The sequence below is a fragment of the Struthio camelus genome, chromosome 22 (genome assembly GCF_040807025.1).
Source record: "Struthio camelus isolate bStrCam1 chromosome 22, bStrCam1.hap1, whole genome shotgun sequence".
Lineage (NCBI taxonomy): Eukaryota > Metazoa > Chordata > Aves > Struthioniformes > Struthionidae > Struthio > Struthio camelus.
In genome coordinates, this window is record NC_090963.1 from 2,965,003 (window position 1) to 2,983,647 (window position 18,645).

Below are 18,645 nucleotides of genomic sequence, written 5' to 3' on the forward strand. Positions count from 1 at the left end.
CTTTCTAAAAGTAATTGTGAGGGATTCAAAAACTGGCTACTCATCAGCAACAATGGGATCTAGAGGGTTTTGCTAAAAACAAGTCTTAATATTTAAGATCTGCCACTATGTTTTTGTGTTAATTCACGCTGCATATTTTCCTTTAGATAGATCTAAAGGGAGTATTTATTCTGGGTTACACAGTAACCCTCAGGTAAGGGTGTTACGATTTCTCTATGTACTTATCACACTACATACTACTCAATGTTTGCATTTGGAGGTCTCATTGTGTTCCAAAAAATGAGACTTCTGTAAACTTGTTGGGCCAGTGGCAATAGATAGAGATGACAAACAGAGATAATTAAAAGCTAGGACCTACCTGGACAAGCTTCTCATGGGTGTAACAGTGGAGTATGGTCAAGCATGGAGCAGAGTAGTGCCCAGGGGACTTTCTGACATAAATTGTTTTAACATCTTGGTTTTTTACACTTGAGAAGTGATGTTTTATCCATTGGAGTCTAAACTCCTGCTGTCAAGCCAAGTGAACCCCGAAGCTGCCCAATGACACAAAGGGAAAGTGGCTTGAAAGTTGATAAAAAGAAACTGGAAACCCAGGGAAGAAGGAATAAACGCTGCATCTTCAGCACTGCAGGAAGCTTAGCAAGGGGTGAGTGGGACACCAAAAACCCTAACCCTCCCCTTTCTTCAGGAAAAATGTTTCCTGATCACATGAGCTTAAACCCTCTGCCCCTCCTGGAAACCATATGGAACGAAGGATGGAGAAAAGGCAGGAAACTGATGGTGTAGTACTTCAGGGCGCAGGTACCCTGTGACCGTGGTGGCAGTAACTAGAGCAAGCAGGGATGCCTGAATCTTCAGCCCAGTTTAGACTCTCTCAGGACTGAAGGGACTTCTTTAGGGCTGAGCCTGCAAGCTCTGGGTGCTAAGCTGTGCAGCATGCTTCTCCTCAGGAGAAACGAAGCTTCTGGGTGAACAGACTGAAGTGTGCAGCAACTCTCAACTGCAGCGCCTGGCTTGCGTGTATGTGTGGCTGGGTAGGCTGGGCTGTAGCCCTTGCTACAGCTTGAGAGCTCTGCTGTCTGGGTTGAGTCGGAGCCAGTGTCCTGTCCTCTTTCCTTTTCCTGCCTCTCCCTGCTGTGACCTCTCCAAAATTCCTGAGACACGTGGGTTTCAGTTGGTGGGCTCCTTTTCCCTGCATGTATTTCATCTGTCCTGTTCAGCACAGCTGCAGAAACATGTTCTTGTTTTAAATTGAATTACTTGGTTTCCAAGTTTCTGCAGCCACAAACAAAGCAGGAAAAATTAAACTTGATGGGTGAGACTGTTCCAAAAGAATCTGAATCAGCCAAGAGCTCAGCCCCTCCCTCTTGCTTGGCTCAGAAACTTGGCTTCTCCAGCTCTGCTTGCAACTCAGCCTGGTTGTCATTACCATGTGGAGAGAGATGTGGGGTTGCGGGAAACAAGATGCAGACTGGTGTAGAGGAAGAGTCAGTGTTTCTTCTTAAATGGCAGCTGTTGGCCTGTATTCTCAAAGGGCCAGTGCTATGGAGGGTTTTCCTCGGGGTCTCCCTTGCCACTCCCAACTCTTTTTGCTCCTCATCTACAAGACTGAATGTGTTATGCAATCGCAGCATTGCTGTTTGCCGTTATCTATTTTAGGAGGCAATAGTCCATATGCTTCTTAGCTAAGTTCTTGGGATCTGGGAGATACAGTTTGCTTTGGCAAAACCCAGCAGCCTTACAGAGCCTTTGCCACCATAGCCTTGAGTATGCTGCCAAGCACGATTTCAAAGACTTTTTTTCTGAGGATAAAAACATAATAGGAGGTGGATTTTCTGCTACGGACGTTTTGTTGATATCGGGCTGAGGTGGTAGGGCCGAAGAGCAGCCAGATTTCCCCAGCTGGGGATTTCCTTCTGTCCAAAAAAAAAAAAAAAAGTCAGGTCCCATCATCCTATTTGGCGTCAGAAGTAGGAAAGACTGTTGGAGTGTTCCTGCCTTCACTAGCTACTGAACACAGCTCCCTGAGGACCTGTCTGCTTAACACATCTTCCAGAGTTAATGGTCTGTAACTGGCGCTCTTGCTGCCTGCCGAATTTCGTGCAGCTGAAAATTGAGGCCAGAATCTCTTCTCTGCTCTCCTTTTTGTGTTATTCCTACTACTTTAATGTACCTAATACCTAGGATAGTTTCCTTCCTTCTGTCTGCCTTGCAGTTGCTTCTTCATCCATAAAATTTCTTCCCTAATCTTTTCATCATTTGTATTGCCTTTTGCCACCTCTGCAATTTATCTTGTGTGTTTCATAGATATGAGCTTGGTAGCAAAGGCTATGCTTTCTCTGCTTTTCACAGCACTTTATAGTTGACTACGCTAAGTACTTGTGTTGCTGATAACTTCTGGAAGCTAATGGGAACACATCTATGTGCACTAAAAAAGCTTTCAATGCTAAGGTGTTGAGATCCTTAGAACAGCTTTTGTTTCTGGGCTTGTGACTGTAGTAGCAGCATCTAAGCATCTGTGTTCTGCCTTGCCTCCTTGAGGAACTTCAGGGTATTGGTTTTGTATGTGAAGGGTGTAAAATGCTGCCAAAGTCCTAGTGAGGTAACACCTAGGACAGAGCTCCTGTTCCCTCGCCTCAGGCTGCTTTTGACAAACATATCTTGCTGTAGTCTGGAGCTTCTCTTCTGGGTAACTTTAGCTTTTAGGGCTCTGGCATATGTACTCCCTTTCACCCAAAACACTAAATGGAAAGATCTACGGGAGAGGAGACCTGGGATTGTGGCCTTGCAGTTATCACTGATGGTAAACATGCATCAGAGAGCCCTGACAGGAAGGTAAAGCTTCTACCATTGCCATGACCTTCTTCAACCCATTACAAATATGCCACAGATATCTCATGAATTTCCTCTTTCCACATCAGGAACATCCCTGAGAACTGCTGGGAGTGCTGGATCTGATCTGGTGGCTTATTTTTATCTTTCTGTGCTGAACCGCTACTACTTTAGTGACGGAGCTCTTGCACTGCATTTAAAAATAATTATGCATGCCAGTGCTCATATATCTTCAAAGGAAATCGGAACCTAACTAACTGTGTAAGCCAGTGAGCAACACTCATTTTGTAATACAGGGTGAGAAGTGAGGTGAAAAAGCTAAGCAGCTTCTCTAAGTATGGCCTGTGCTGTATGTAGTTCAAAGGCATGGCTACAGCTTGCAGGAGCACACGGGAGCTGGCTTTGAATAAATTAGCTGGAGGACTCGCGCAGCAAATATTAGTCTGGCCACTGTAAGTGGTACTTAGTAGTCAGCAGCACAGCACTTGGTCCCAGGCGTGCCACAGTCATGCTGCCCACCTTGAACCTTGTGCTGCTGTGGCTGCTCCTCTTGAACCTCACCAGCTCTGAGCCCATTTCAAGTGAGGCTGATAACATCAGTGCAGCTTAAAGTAGGTCTGACCTGTGGTCTGTGATGGCCAAACTCTGTCCTGGGGACAATTCTGCCGTGCCCTGGCAGGAACTGCAGAAAGGTAACCGCTCTCCCTCTGCCACAGGCACTTTTGCAGCCTATGTGCACAGGATGCGTCTGTAGGCCAAGAGGTCCCTCCTTGGATTACAGTGACCTTAAACCTTGTCAGCATGAGGGCTGAATGTGGAAGCCAGTTTCCATAATTAATGCGACAGAAGTTTTCGTAGGAACATGGGACTATTTCCACAAAAGTAAGCTAGTGTTTGTATGCGCGTTTTCAAAACCTCAGTTTAAAGACAGGCTCGGGAGAAGCCATTGGACTGATTCTCAAGTATTGTAAAACCTTCTGTTGAGGTCCTATTACCACCGCTAACTAAGCGGGTTTGAACTGGGACTGTCTAAAGAGATGTGGGGGCAGATTTACAGCATGCATGTGGGGCTGAAGGAAGTAATGCTAGTGATCCAGTAAGTGCTGTCCTTTCCTTCGAGATAGTCCTGAATCAGCAATGGGCCTAGGTTCAAGGAGCTGCCCTGCCAGGGGAGGTTTTCGCTTTGTGATGAGATTCAAAGCAAAAGCTTTTAATCTGAACCATCACAATCTAACTAGCCCTATCTAGTGCTGTACATACGTGTCGGAGTTGATTTCAGTTCTGCCCTTCCCAAATTACAGTACCTGTTAGCACATACCACCCTAGAAAACTTCCCCCAGAACTTTCCCTTGAATATCATATTTCTTCATTTTCAGCCCAGCTGTTGTGACAGCTCTTTGCAGACAATTGTTCACATCACTTGCAGTAGTGACTGCACTAGGAGTAGAGAAAATGCAGTACTTACAAAGTCCCCATCTTAATGCTAAAAGGTCCTTCTCCTCACAAAGAGGAAAAAATAATTGGAAGAATCTTGCCATAGAAGTGCAAATTAAGTTTATAAAGGATAATTCCTATTCAAAGCCCTTTCTTATTCTCTTTTGGTTTAAAATAGCTGGTTGCAGTTAGCCACAGTGAACAGCTGAGAAAGTGCAGTTTTTTCAGCATGCTCTTGCATTACTTAAGCTCTTTAGTGCTGCCCCCCCTCCAGCTGCAGATCAGTTGTAGCCAAAAATTTCCTAGTGCTGAAAAAGATTGAGAATTGGTTTTATAGTTTATTGAAAGAATAGTTTTCTACTCTTAGCTAGAGGTAGAGAATTGATGAATATGGCTAGCAAACAAGGGTCTCTAGTAAAACCGCTTGGTAATGATGGTGCTGCTGCACAGGCACCACTCATCCCCCTCCCCCCCCCCTTTTTTTTTTTAAGCTGATGAGTGCATTTAAAAAAAAACCACACGCACACACTTTAACTGCTTAATTTGCTCATTTGATGACAGTTGTCTCTTCTGTGAGTACAGTATATCAATGTCAGTACATAAAAACAAATAATGCATGAAACTGAAAACTTATTGATGAGAAGGAACAATGAAACAACGTAAAGCACATCTATTATTCTTAATAGAATAATAGATTCTGTTAATATATATTAACTGTTGTAAAATGTATACTTTACAGGCAAATTCAGTTTTGAGTATATTGAATAAATGATACAGACTAAGAGCTTAAGGTTCCAATCTTCCTTTCACCTGAACAGTTATCTGTGTAACTAAAACCTTGCTTAATATTGTATTTTTATACAATAGAAAACCTTGCTTAATATTGTATTTTTATACGATAGTTTTCTGCAGTTTTTTCTGTGATATCCTGCAAATTCTTTTTTTTTTTTTTTCATTGAAAATGTTTATTGATGCAGCTGTAAATTTGGTCACCATACTACTTCATTCTTGCTTTTGCATGTAATGCAGAATTTCTTGCCCAGTATTCACTGAAAATAAGGAGTCTTTAATTTCAGTAGGTTTTGGAACTGCTCCTTAAATCTCATGAATGGAAGCTGAGTAACCTAGAAGATCCACATTCATTCTCTCTAAATGAATAAAAAGGGCTATGAGCTCAGATGAGAATTAAAATGCAAAATGAAAGAAGAACTTGTGGCGGGGGGGGGGGGGGGTGACAGAAAAACATCTGAGAGGAAAATATTTCTATTTCCAGGTAAAATCTGGGACAAAAGAAGAAGAGAAAGACTTTGTATAATTAAAAGCATGGCGGATGTCTATGGAAGGAGAGGGATGAATACTGCATAATGTTGTTCAACTTGTTATGCAAGTAGCAGTACAAAATTATTTAAAATACACTTGAGAGTTTTGTAGTACTTAATTCTCATTTAGACTGCAGAAGATGCATGTAGAGTAATGCAATGCAAAATGTAACTGTTCAGGGCATAAGAAACACAGGATATGACCCAAAGCCCACTGGAGTTTACTGAAAATGACAGTGTTTTTAAGTTAAACTTGAATCGTGTTGTACACTATAGCTCTTGGAGCTTAACACTTAAGGATATCCAACAAGAGGAAAGAGATTGTTCTATAACAAGAAAATGCAAAGGAAGCGTTTAAAAAATATCCCCCAAACATGCTGAGTACTTAATACTGGATCCTGCAATGGTTACACAAGAAAAACCTCCCATTCCTTCAATGGGAGGTACATATGTGAGCTGATTGCTGGATCAGTCATTTTGTAGGTTTATATAAATCTAGATTGCTCCATATGTAGCAAACAGGGAAGTTTCATAGAAACCAGCTAATTAACAATCAGAAATTAAAATAAAATGAGACTAAGTCCAGAAAGAGAAAGTAATTTTTTGTGGCAATAACTACCTAATTTATAGAAATTCTAGAGATTAGGCTTATGTATCTGGCAGTAGAGGATTATTTAAGCTATTTGTTATCCTTCTAACTTCAAAATTTCTCCGTATTTAAAAAAGTGCCATGTTGTTATATAGTTAAATTTTTTAGAGTATTTTCCTCTGATGAATCAGTTCCTTCACTCTAAATGATCTAAACCACTAATTTTTTGTCCCAAACTACACCTACAATCCATTACTGATGGCAAATTCTGATTGTATAAACAGAGCTTGACTTTTGTTGCGGGGGGAGGGGAAGGCTTAGTTATGAGATGTAGGGGTTTTTTTGTTTGTTTTTAAATGGGATTGCCTTAAAGGGTGACAACTCAAGCCTTGGACAAATTCAAAGTTAATTTGCAGAGAGTATTAGATTCAACCAGTCAGACTTTGAGTACCCATAGTATACATTCAAATTTATATATTGCTGGAGGTTTTCAGCACATCTGAACGTTAAGTTCAGACTGTAGAGGATAATCGCATGCTCGTGCTCTGAAGACTAGGCTGTGGAGGGCTAAAATCAGGGGTGTGTGTGTTTTTTTTTTTTTTTTCTTCCTCCTTAAACTAGATACATGCATTTAAAAAAAAATTGCCAGGGCTTCAGAATGCAGAACAACTACTACTCAAATGGACTTCAAGAGAGAAGTGCAATCAGCTGCACAGGAAAATTAAGACTGACTTATTTATTGGAGCATCTAACACTGAATGCCTAATACTAGTGAAACCTGGCCTGAGGGTTTTTTTTGCCTTTAGTTGTTTGCTCTTTGTTTCCAGATACTAAGGAGATTTTTTTTTAACAGTCAGTTCAAGCTCTAATACATTCAAAGACTTTTACTGTCTGTTCTCTGTCTATTCTTCAGCAACAGCTGCAGCATACGGACCATGAGATGCAGATAATGAGCCTTATCAGCATTTCCCTGGAAGGCAATAAACCAACAAATATTCAGTTCAATCTACATGTTAAATTTTTTTCTAATGCCAAATATTTATTGCCCCATTTTCTACTTGGTTTTTGGATGAGCAAGGAGCTTTGCAAGCAAAAGGTATTTTGTGCAGAACTCTGGACTTGATCCAAAATCTATTACAAGTCACTGGGCATATTTTCCATCAGTTCATGTGTAACTGGTGATTTATGATTCTAGAGCAATACCAATTATGTACTGGAGGTAGCTGCTACATTCCAGCTGTGGAGTTACAAAGATCCTGACTAGATAAAACCGTTTTTGTAATTGGGAAATACCTTTAAGAATGATGTCAAAGAAGCCCAAAGATGAAATGGGGAAAAAGTTCAGAAACATTATCTGGTGGTGAGTGGTAAGGCATTCTTCTTGGAGCATCAAGCAAACCATAACCCTGTAGAGATGAAGAATCCAGAACGGTCAATTTTCAGCAATTTCAATGAGGCAAGCTTTGTGTCAAGAACGCAAACTGGTTTTGACTTGCTAAGCTTAGATTCTGTCCCTTACCATAAGATGGAAGAGTGTGGCATGGTTAACAGTTAGTTCAGTCAGTAGTAACCTGGGTAGAAATGATTTTAATTGCTTGTGCTGTGTTTTAGTTCCTGCAGAGCACATCTGTTATGAAAATAGGTCCATAAATGACTCAAAATACATTTTTTTTTAAATCTACGTACCTCTGACTAAAATCTTTTTTTTTGCTCAGTTTCTGTACATGTACACAGCTAAGAAGTCTCATCTGATGCATTTGAAAATAGGTCTGAAGGCTGTTACTCTTAAGCATTGAATAGTTGCTAGGTTTTTGACAAGAATACTGAAATCTATGGCAGATATTGCATTATTTCATGAGAACAGAATTTCACCCTAGCAATCTGAGTGCTTAGCAGAGTTCCTGCTTTTCAAGGTTGGTGTCTGCTACACCAAAAATTTAGCAAGAGATACTGATAACCACAGGATAATCTGGTTATCTTTCAGCCTTGCACTGCAGATGTTGGTTTGGGTTCGTATTGAATTGGTATGCTAAGGGACAGGGAAAATGAGGAAAATCAGCTTTTTCTCTATGACAAAGCTGCTGAAACTGTAAATGGTGGCAACGTTCTAGGCTGCAGCATCTCCTTATCAGCGGAGGAAGAATTCCTCTGGTGCTGCTCCTGAACTTACCCCTGTCTGGTTTGGTGTGCTGTAAAATGTTGGAAACGAAGTTGTTGCTAGCAGGGACTGGATCGGGGGCAGGCGTGAGCAGTGTGCTGGCAGCCCCTGCATGCAACTGGACTGCTCTAAATTTTTGCATACGTAACAATCCCTGGAACAGGAATGGGATCAAGCGTGACTAACAGCTGCTATGGTGGTTTTCCCTTGAAAAGGGGGGTGACTATGCTGTGCCAGCTAGGGCAAGACGGGGAGCTTTATCTACTGTGCTTACAGAGAGGTACAGTTTATATTACCACGTTTGCTTTCTTGGGTGCTAGCGCTGGTGTAAAAGGCTCCATGGGCAGAGTTACCTCTTGAAGGACGTTCTGTCTCCTGGGTTTATGAGTCTGGAGAAAACGCATTAGCTCAGTATTCTCCTCTATTTTTAAACAGGGAGTGGTAATTTGACACGAATTTAGTACCTACAAAAGAAAGCGAAACCTGTGTTTGCGAACAAATAAGAAAGCATAAGATCACAGTAAACAGCCTGCTGCTGATCCTCACCTGCAGCTCAGGTTTTCCTCCCATTTGTAACAAACAGTTAATTCCCTCAAGAATTTGATCTTTGCGTAGTTTGAGAAACCTTCCCATGTCAGTATTGATGTCAGTTTTTTGAGATTCCATAACTAAGACAGTGTGGGAAAGAGCGGCACAGTGTAACGGTGTTAAACCTGAGCAGAAAGGATCACAGAAAAGTCAAACAAATCCAGCGCTTGAACACATCACTTAAGTAAACCATCCCACGCGTGGCTAATTGCAAGGGGATGTCCTGGTAAGACTGGCCCTCATCCTAGACCTTTTATTTTTAAATGTAAAATTAAATGTTCTTTGGCCCAGATAAAATCTGGGATCTGAAACTTCAGGAATCTATGCTACGCTTCAATATAGTTAAGCTTTTCCTCTTACCATAATGGTCAGTCAGGTTCACTTCCACACACATGCCATTTTCTTTGCAGTTTTTCAAAACCTGAAATCAAGAAAATGATTTATCATCTCAACTTGGTTTTGGCACTGCCAAAATACAATCCCTCTATCCCACTTTAACAATATCACACCAACGCTGGTTTTCTAATAAGTAAAAACCCTGTCTGTTCTGAATGAAATAACAGGTATTTGACTTATCAACTCTGCCTTTGAGCGTGTGGCTGTAAAATATAAATGACCAACTTACTTCTAGAACTCGCAAATATCCATTCTCTGCACAGAGGTGGAGTGGGGTTTTCCCCAAATTGTCCTGTTCATTGACATTAGCTCCCAGCGAAATCAGGTCACTGACCATCAGGTGTTGGTTCTTTTCTGCAGCAAGATGTAATGCAGTCTAAGTAAAGAAAAATGGGAGAAACTCACTGTGAAAGGTGTAAATGCTTTTAAAGCAGCACTGTGTGTTAGAGAGGGAGAGTTGTGACTTTTGCGTTTTATTCCCAGCTGTGCTAATACTTGCTCTATGGGAATCATTTCCTCTCTTGTACGTTCTTGCCTCTTTGCAACAACAGCAGCAACACCTTGCTCAAAAGGGTGCTTGGTTTTTTAACCCATGTTTGAACGATATTTGCATGTGATGGAAAGAATAGGGTCTTTTTCTAAGTTATCATCCTACCCGTTTCTCTGCATCCTTCTCGTCAATTTTATTTAGGGATGCAAATCTCTGTGCAAGCACGTAAGTCAGAGCTCTTCTTCCCTGAGCGACAGCCTTGTGCAGCAGCCTGCAATAAATACCGTTTTAAACAATTAGAAGTTAAAGCAATGCTTAATTTACTCAAAAGTAACATAACTTATTTCAAAGCCTGAAATGCTAAGGGTCGCAAATGTCTAAAGTTTGGGATGTTTCAGCATTTAATGCATTTATCTATCCTGTATTAATAAGGGACTTGCTAATTTTGTGGCTGTTGTTTGAACTGGCTGTGTGTGCTGGGGGTTTCTTGCTTCTCCCTGCTTGCTACTTACTGCTCCGTTCCCCTCCACTTCAGTCTAGTCTGAAGACTAGACGTCTCTAACTACTTCCTCCTCCTTTTATATGAGCCCCTTTCAGTACAGGGGAAAGGGAGCGTGAGGTGCCTGAAAAGCCTGGGAAGGGAATCCCTTCTCTCCCACTTGAGAGAAAAGCAGTGTTTTCAAGCAGTAATTCAGTCCTACGCAGGAGGAGAGCTCAGTGCTTCTGTCCTCAGTCTCACTGAACTACTCAAAACAAGCACACGTACTTCTCCTGAAAAGACTTATGTTCTTGTAAAATTGGACATGTTTACCTTTCCTCTGGAGGAAACATTTAGCGCAGGCACTTATTTTCCTTGTCCTGTAGCATGGTACTCAGCGATGTCTGAATAACTCTAGGCTGGGGTTTGGCCACCTACTGCAGTCTCTGGGGTTGGTTGGTTTGTTTTTGTGAGGGCTTTTTGATGCAGTAACTCGTATTGCTCATCATTCGATTCAGCTCAGAACTGACATCCCTTTAGTAGGTACTCTTGCCTTCAAATGCTCATTTGTGCACATGGCCTGGTGTTTAAGTTCCTCATGGATTTAAGCTTGCTGCTGAAAATTTTAGCTTGCGGATTCTATATAAAAATGGTAGTAGAAATCTTAATTTCTTAACTGTGATGCATTTTGAGTAGATGTGAGGGTTTTTCTTCTATATTAATATTTAAAAAATGTGGGAAATACTGAAAAAAGATAGGAGGTGGCTTATTTCAACTGTGTTGGGGGTCGTGCATTATTTTTGAGAAGCAAAGCCTACATTTTGTATTATTGCATTGCAAATCATTATGTGAATGAAACATGGTACTTCATGGAAGAGGCTAGTTCTGTTATCTAGCTCTCCCTGCATGGAATCCAAATACTTTAAATTGGGATCAGGATTGTCTGTATGATCACAAATGAGTCTGCTTTCCAACAAACTAGGACAGTTTAGAACTAGGTCATGCTTTCTGCCATATTGGATTTGATATCTTTTCTCAAATTAGCTGAACTGCAGGGAACCTCATAAGGTTTTGCTTTTTTTGGTAAACAAGTATTTGCTCTTTAAGTGTGCCACTCCAGCAGTAAAGCCTTTTGCTTCAATTCATTTCTAACAAAACAACCACTCCCAGTTCTTTGGAAGTCTACCCTCTGTAGACTACACCAAAACATACATATGCTGCTAATCTTTATTGCCAACTAATAATAGAAGTAATTATCCCATGAGTGGCTGCAGCCTGGAAAACAAATCTCGTCTGCACATCTTTATTCCCCCCCCCCCCCCCCCCCCAAGTAGCAGCAATTTGTTTTGCTTGATTTAATTTTCTTCTGAATCCTCACATATACAATTCAGTCCTGAGTATTGCTCACACTCTGAATTTGTCTTGATGTCAGCTGTGGTTTAGCAATACTACTGCAAATAGGGAAACTTTCTATTTTTACTAGTGGAGTTTGATTCTGTCTAAAACAGTGTATTCTACAGCAAGTTCGAGCTTCATATTGAGTAAGGAAGCCTTTGCTACAGGTGTGCCCAAAACCGATAGTAGAAGTTAGAGCAAATCCTCAGGACAAGTGACACCCCAGGAAAAAGCAAGCTATATGATTTCAGTAGAAAAATTGGAGACCTGTTGCCATTTTCATCAGGTGCAAGCAGTTTGCCCACTGGGATGTTTCTCAGTAGACTTTCTTCCCTGCAGAGCTGGAACTGGAAGAAAGAGATGGCAGAGAGATCCTGCTGTGTGAAAGAAATCAAGGTCGATTTCAAGTGTCCCTCGAAGTCTGGAGAGCCTTTGCTACCTTCCAGAAACACCTCTGGACAGGCCCCTGATGGATTGTAGCAGGGAGATGTGGTCCATGCAGAAAGCCTCAGGAAATCTTTCTGGTAACTGGTACATGCATGCTGCATCCATGAGCCGCTTTCCTCACTTGTCCTTGAGAATAGTCCTGATGAGTCTGGCTCTTGCATGTTTTTATGATCATCATGAGAAGAAGTCTCTACCTCTCCCTGCAACAGTGAGTTGCAATCTTTAAAAGAGCAGTATGAGTGCAATTTGGTCAAGCTGTGGCATCTTTCCCGCAGGCCGCCAGCTGCCTGCTTGCTTACTCCAGTTTCCCACTGAGTGGCTTGCAGGTCTTTGGAGAAGCTCTGCCAAAAGCTATCTGGCGCAGAACCCAGAGAAAACTCCTTTGACTGGCTTTTGTTCAAATCTTCCTGCAGTACCTCCACCAGGATATCGAGGTCCTCTAAGCCTTTTGGTGTTTGCCCAATGCTCTGCTTGCTCTGAAACAGCAACAACAAAAAGGGAGAGGGCGGAAGATGGGGGAGGAAAATCAGACGTGAAGTGTCCTGCTCTTGCTCAGTGATAAAACATGAAATATGCCTGGGGAGGCTGGCAGCGCTGAGCTGAATGTGTTATGCATACCTGTCCAAGCTGTTTCTCTGTATAAGGGTGAACTCGTCTCTTTTCTGTTGGAAAGAAAGAGAAAAAGCTGTCTTCAGTTATCAGAGGGGGGGGAATATACAGAAGATCTCAGAATTTTAGCAGAAATGGTCCCCCATGTAACAGGTAACACATACATGGCGGTGATACACAGCTGCCCTGCTCGTGTACTTTCGGGGAGCTAGGAACCGGTGTCGGTTACTGAAAATGGGGTAGAAGTGGCCCAGCTCTTTGTGTTTCTGAGTGCTATTCCTACTACAAAAGGAGACCACGTTACCAAGAGAGGGATTTCTTGACCTGTTTTTCCTGAGGATCCTTTAGTTGCTGTCTTCGTTAATGAGGCTTCCTAAGGAGGCAAAAAAAAATTCAATTTGAGACGCTCTCACATAAGAGAAAGTGAAAGTGGCAAATAATGTAATGTGAGCTAAATAAATCGTAACTTTGCACAGCAAAGTACCCATGTACTTTGCACAGCATGTACTTTGCACAGCAGTGGCTGCAGGTCAACAAAATTCCATGACTGGGTAGTTCATGACAGCTGCAGGCAGATGGTGGCCTAGCCCTTACAGTAGGCCAGGTATCTGGGAGTCTACCAGCTTCTTAGGCTGGTTTTGCAGGTTGTTCAGAAATCTGGGTTGCTACAGCAAAATTGCTATTGGTTCTCAGGCCATCTTTAGCTTGATTGCATGATGTTTAGTTTTGGCGTATATTTGAATATATAGCATGGGCTTATCCTTCAAAATGGCATGTGGGGCATGGATGAGTTCTTGCTGTCACTCAGAAAGGTTCCTAGCACAGGCCCTCAGCCTGTTTAAAACTTGGTGTATTCTCTACCTCCATCAAAAGCATTCTCTTGACCTGGTAGAAGAGGCAGCAGCGATGGGGTAACCTTTCCAGAGCCACCTACAGAGCGGCAGCGTGATGTGCGTGCACCATGCTGCACCTCAGGATGTAAGTGACCTTTCCAAACTCTAAGAGAGTCCTTACCTTACTGTGAGCTGAGTCCAGGCCTTTGGAAAGCCGGATCTTTCTCAGTAGTTCCCGTACTGGCATCTTCACCCTGACGCCCATGTAGCGCTTCTGAGGGATTTCAGAGCTGAGTCCAGAGTCTGGAAAAGTCATAACATGATGCTTAAAGCAATATAATTCTATGGGCTATAATATAGTAGTGAGAAGATGAGGACACCCTGAGGGGCAGCCTTTGATTCTGATGCTCATCATCAGTCGTAGGAAATCTCCACATCACTTACATTTTCCTTAGCTCTGGCCTTTTATTAAAATACTTCCTGCTCAACAATTATTTAATGCGTTACTTCTCAAGGTAAAACAGTCTGGGGCATGACAACACGAATCTTTTTCTTGAGAAACAAAAAGTAAACCCCAAAGCCAGCTGTGGGGTTTGTAGTCTCAAGGCATAAGCTGAGAGCTGAGTTAACCTGCAGATTGCCACGCAAAGGCCGTTGCCGAGCTTTAGTGTGTAGGGAACGCTTTGGTTTGGAGGGAAGGAAGAGAAGAGACTGCCCAAAGCATGAATGTGGCACTGAAGCTAGAAACAGGACAACAGGCGCAGGGTAGCAAGGCAGAGGGAAATTCAGATGGATGGATGGGAAGAAGAGGGGGGGGAGAAAAGTCAGACTTGGAGTTTTTGGTGGTGCAGAAATAAACATGGTATCTTAAGGCTTGGCCCTGGGCAGTTTCTGTTGGTGCCCTTCAGCTCAGGGGTGCCATCCTGATTAAGAGCATGTCATAGTGCTTTTGGGAGGAATATGTCAACACTGTCCAGATTATTGCTCCTCTTAGTCTTGTTCCAATTCTCATCTGTCACAGTAAATCTTTCTTTGCTGTTTTCTGTCCTGTGGTTTCTTTTGTTGATATTGGTCGCAAATTGGGACCAGAACTCTTTAGAGATGAGATGGAAATGTCATGTTCAACCTCTTTTTCCAATGGTTCTTGGTGTATGTAGAAGTCAATGTGGTGTAATTCAACAGGGAACAACGCTTTTCTGTAGTGAAATGAAATACTTATTTGTGTGTGTGTGTATATATATATATATAATTGTCCGAACAAGCTTGTCTTCGTCAAAACAAGTTGCTCTGCGATTGTTTGTGTTAGGTCTTCTTGTATCTTGTACTTGAATCCCCAAACTTGAAAGACTAGCCCAGATTAGGAGCTTAAATGTATCGCTTTTGAAATACCTTTTATGTAACTTTTTCCCCTTGAGGATGATCCTTTTCCTATGAAAAGCATTCAGTAATAGCTATTCTCATTATAAAATGATAGCTTTAATGGATTAGTCTAGGGTTCTTCCCAGTTGGCTAGCACATAAAGTACAGTATTATTATTATTATACTGTGCCAAAGGAGCCCTGGTGTCGAGAGTCAGTGTGTGGGCTACTGAGAGCAAGGAGTTAGCCAGCAGCAATGCTTGCTGGAGCAGAGGGGAGCTTCTGTGTGTGCACCCTGTAAGAGCTGCTGGAGCCTGGCTAGCTTAATCCTGGGGAGGAGGATTGCAGGAGCTCAGTGGGCGTGTATTGTGCACCTCCCCAAACTTGGGATGTCTCAGAGTAGGCAATATTGGCATGGAAACGAGCTACGCAAGATGTGGTTTGAAGTCATGTGATGTTGTTTCTCTTCCCTGCTTCAGGCATTAAGAGACTGCTACCCCTTCAGCAGGAGGACAATGAGTCTCAAGTGGCAAACAGTGCATTTTGGGTGAATTTTCACTTTGTGCTGACTTCTGGCATTTCTGAATGTTTAACCTGTCACTGAATATTTGAAACACTGAGACCTCGAAAATGTAGTTTATTTTTCAGACTACTCTACAAATGGAAATAATTAGTATTTTAAACTGGTGTTTTAAAGATAAATAATTTACCACTTGTAGAGTATTTTAAAGGCCTGTTGGAAAGGCATTATAAAAAGACAAAATTGTTAATATATTACGTTATTTAAGCTATTTCAGAGTAACAGTACTAGATGATGGATTGGATTACATGCCCAGATACAGCCTTGAGAGTGAAGAACTCGACAAAGGCAATGATTCACCAAGTACGCTTTCATATGATTTTGTAATATTAATAACTTAGAAGGTCACATCTATTACGTTGTTGTTTGATTTGAAACCAAACTTGCAGTTCAGATTGTAAATGAGCAGCGAAATGCTAGAGAGAAACAGAAATCATGGATTATTGAGTAGCCCTTAACAAAACACAAAATCATTTCTGACTTTGGGAACAGACCACAGCAAAACAAAAATGAGATCTGAGTAGGGAAAGTGCAACATGCATCTTTCTTTGGCATTATTGCCACAGAAGCTTAACATGTCTGCTCTTAGCATAATTTTCTGCTAGCACAGAGCGAGTTGCAAGTCAGTGTACTTTATTGCTTTGCAAAGGAAGCACAATACAGTTGCATAAAATAGAAAAATGTGAGTAAATTCTTGATCTTACCGGTGGGAGCAGACCTCTCCTGAGGTTTACCAGAAGGAGGAGAGTAGATCTCGGGACTCGCAACATTAAATTCAGTTAATCCAGAGTCTGGCAATGATGGGCTCTGCTGAAAATAGCTTTTGGGGCTGGCAGTTTCTCCAGGCAGTGGGGATTCCTGGCCTGGGCTATAGCCACAGACTTCATTTTCACTGATGTTTTGATTGATCAGTAATTCAGGACTCATGCAGACTGTTTGCAACATTTCCACTGGCTGTGCAGAAAAATATGAAAAAGGAGGGAAGAAAAAAAAAAACCTAGAAAACCAAACCTTACTGATTTGTAAAAAGAAATGAAAATCCAGTTTCACATTGAGAACATGATAATTTCTCATGTAATTCTCCAGAGTAATTAGCCACTACTAGCTGGCTCCAACTTCCCTCTTCCTTCTTTCGGTAGCAAGTTATAGCAGTTGCAGCATAAAGCCAGCCTTGGAATCCAAGCAGTCACTAGAAATGGCTTTTGAGTGTTTCTTGGCTGCAACACTTCCTTGCTCTTTATAGTCAGGTAGGGCTTGAAGGACGTCAGCCTGGGAAGGCCCCACCCTCTTTCCTAACAATCTGTAGCAGCAGCTGATGGATAAATCATTTTTCCCAAGAAGAGACTGAGTACAAATTGAAAAATATTTTTTCCCTAGGTGTAAGACTTAAAAATCAAACTCTGGTTGAGTTTACTGCGAGTGGCATGAGTAGGGAAAGACACCCCCCTAGATGAATAGATTGAACCATACAACAAGCAACTGATTCAGAAGTAAACATTTTGTCAATTCTTTTATCAGGAAAACAAAGCCCTTTTGCCAAGGCTGTGTAAAAGGACCTATTGCTCACAGCCTTCAAGAAGCAAAAATAAATGCTCTTCCCTTAAGAGCAAAAATTCAGCTGTGCAAACACATCCCCTACTCTCTGCATAGTTTTGACTCTGAAGATAGAAGTTTTATATGCTCCATTAAAGTTGTTATTATTTCTGTTGACTTTTTTTTATCCAAAGAAGGATGCATAAATATTGTGACATGCAATTCTTAAATCACAGGTGACTTAGAAATCTATTGGGATGGGCACTCTTGCAGAAAGTCTTTCTGAGACGAGGAGAAAAGACTTTGGCACCAGATTTAAATTTTATTCTTGTTTCCGTGGGAAATAAATTTTGTTATATACCCCTACTTGTGGGCTATGACATTTCAACTCAAAAACCAGATAATTCTTTCAGTCTCTTTCTGGAAAGAGATTACAAGGCTTATCAAATGCTATAATAATGGAAGCTCCCTTAGATGGATCTTGGAAAGCATTCCAGCTTTACTCCCAAGCGGAATTATCTTCCTTGTATATCAGACTAAACATAAGGGGACTACACCTTCTTGACCAGGTGCAGAACTGTGCTACAAATATGTCTTAATTAAATCTGGATACTGACTCCTCTCGACAGACCTGCACAATCCTGTCTCTCTTTTTTCCTCTGTACTGCGTGTGGTAACCCCAGTCTCAGGAATGTTGACAGAATTATTGAGATATTGATCAAAGCTAGGATATTTGATACTTGTTTTACAAGTGTAGAATCAGGTACCAATCTGCATTGCAGCAGCGCTGGAGAGGCTATTGACTTGCTTCCTGCCCCATAGAACTTAACAACGTAGTAACAGCACTAATGACATTTGGATCTGAAAACATGAGTGTAGGGGGGAGAGGTATGGCTAATAACCATATCTTTGCCTGCTGTCCATTGTTTCAATTAACAGGGCCAAGCGAACTCTCTTTTATTCCTATAAAATCCAAATGACTGTGTAGGTGGTGATCAGGGATTAAGGACATATAATGAACAAATATCCCAATTTCTTCCATTGTGGATTGTGACCAGTTTGCTTAATGAGAATGATTGATAACAACTTTCTAAATTCTGAAAAATTCTTTCACGTCTCTAACCTTGAGACAGTCAGAAGGCGTATCTATTTTCAATGAAGAACATACTCTGCTCTCTAGTTAAATTTATATATAATATATATATATATATATTTTTTTTTTTTTGTCTCGCCCACTTTGCCTTATTGACTTGTGTCAGCCTAGGACAAGCCAGAGCCAGGATCCAGTCACACCTTCCTTAGTGACATGAAGCAGTTTGTTATTTTGTAAAAGGTACTGTTCAAATCAGTAGGATGAGATATCCTGTAAGGAACTTCTCAATGCTTGTATAGGTGGGAGAATTTGGCCTACCATAAACAGGAAAATGCTGTGGTGAATCATCGCGTTTATTGGGTTGAAAATTGTACTGGAGATTTTTCACCTTTCTTTTCTCTCCCCCACTGCACCCACCCAATATATTGGGTAATTTTTACTGTTAGTTTATAATATGCTATTACATTCTCAGTGAAAGCAGAAATTAGACCAGCATTATGGTACAGAAAGGAC

The 18,645-nt window shown here is 41.5% G+C and overlaps 1 protein-coding gene across 1 annotated transcript; it reads right to left on the minus strand.

The window, feature by feature from the left end:
- Positions 1 to 5,512: 5,512 nt before the first annotated feature.
- Positions 5,513 to 16,668, minus strand: LOC104141105 (NF-kappa-B inhibitor zeta-like). The gene is made up of 12 exons (XM_009670228.2): positions 16,211 to 16,668; positions 13,750 to 13,871; positions 13,060 to 13,108; positions 12,745 to 12,788; positions 11,947 to 12,602; positions 9,972 to 10,077; positions 9,546 to 9,692; positions 9,281 to 9,341; positions 8,879 to 9,045; positions 8,686 to 8,796; positions 7,468 to 7,580; positions 5,513 to 7,144 (listed from the first exon to the last, which is right to left on the minus strand). The coding sequence occupies exons 1-11, from the start codon at positions 16,578 to 16,580 to the stop codon at positions 7,482 to 7,484; spliced, it is 1,932 nt and encodes a 643-aa protein (XP_009668523.2). The 5' UTR covers positions 16,581 to 16,668; the 3' UTR covers positions 5,513 to 7,144; positions 7,468 to 7,481.
- Positions 16,669 to 18,645: the final 1,977 nt, after the last annotated feature.

Bases quoted from the DNA above. Each gene is read 5' to 3' on its own strand.
- LOC104141105 (XM_009670228.2), bottom strand. From the start codon at position 16,580: ATGAGAAATTATCATGTTCTCAATGTGAAACTGGATTTTCATTTCTTT. The intron at 9,046-9,280 runs GTAAGAGGAAAA...CTTTCTGCTCAG, and splicing joins GAACCTGACTGACCATTATG to GTTTAACACCGTTACACTGT. The intron at 8,797-8,878 runs GTGAGGATCAGC...TTTCTTTTGTAG, and splicing joins GAGGAAAACCTGAGCTGCAG to GTACTAAATTCGTGTCAAAT.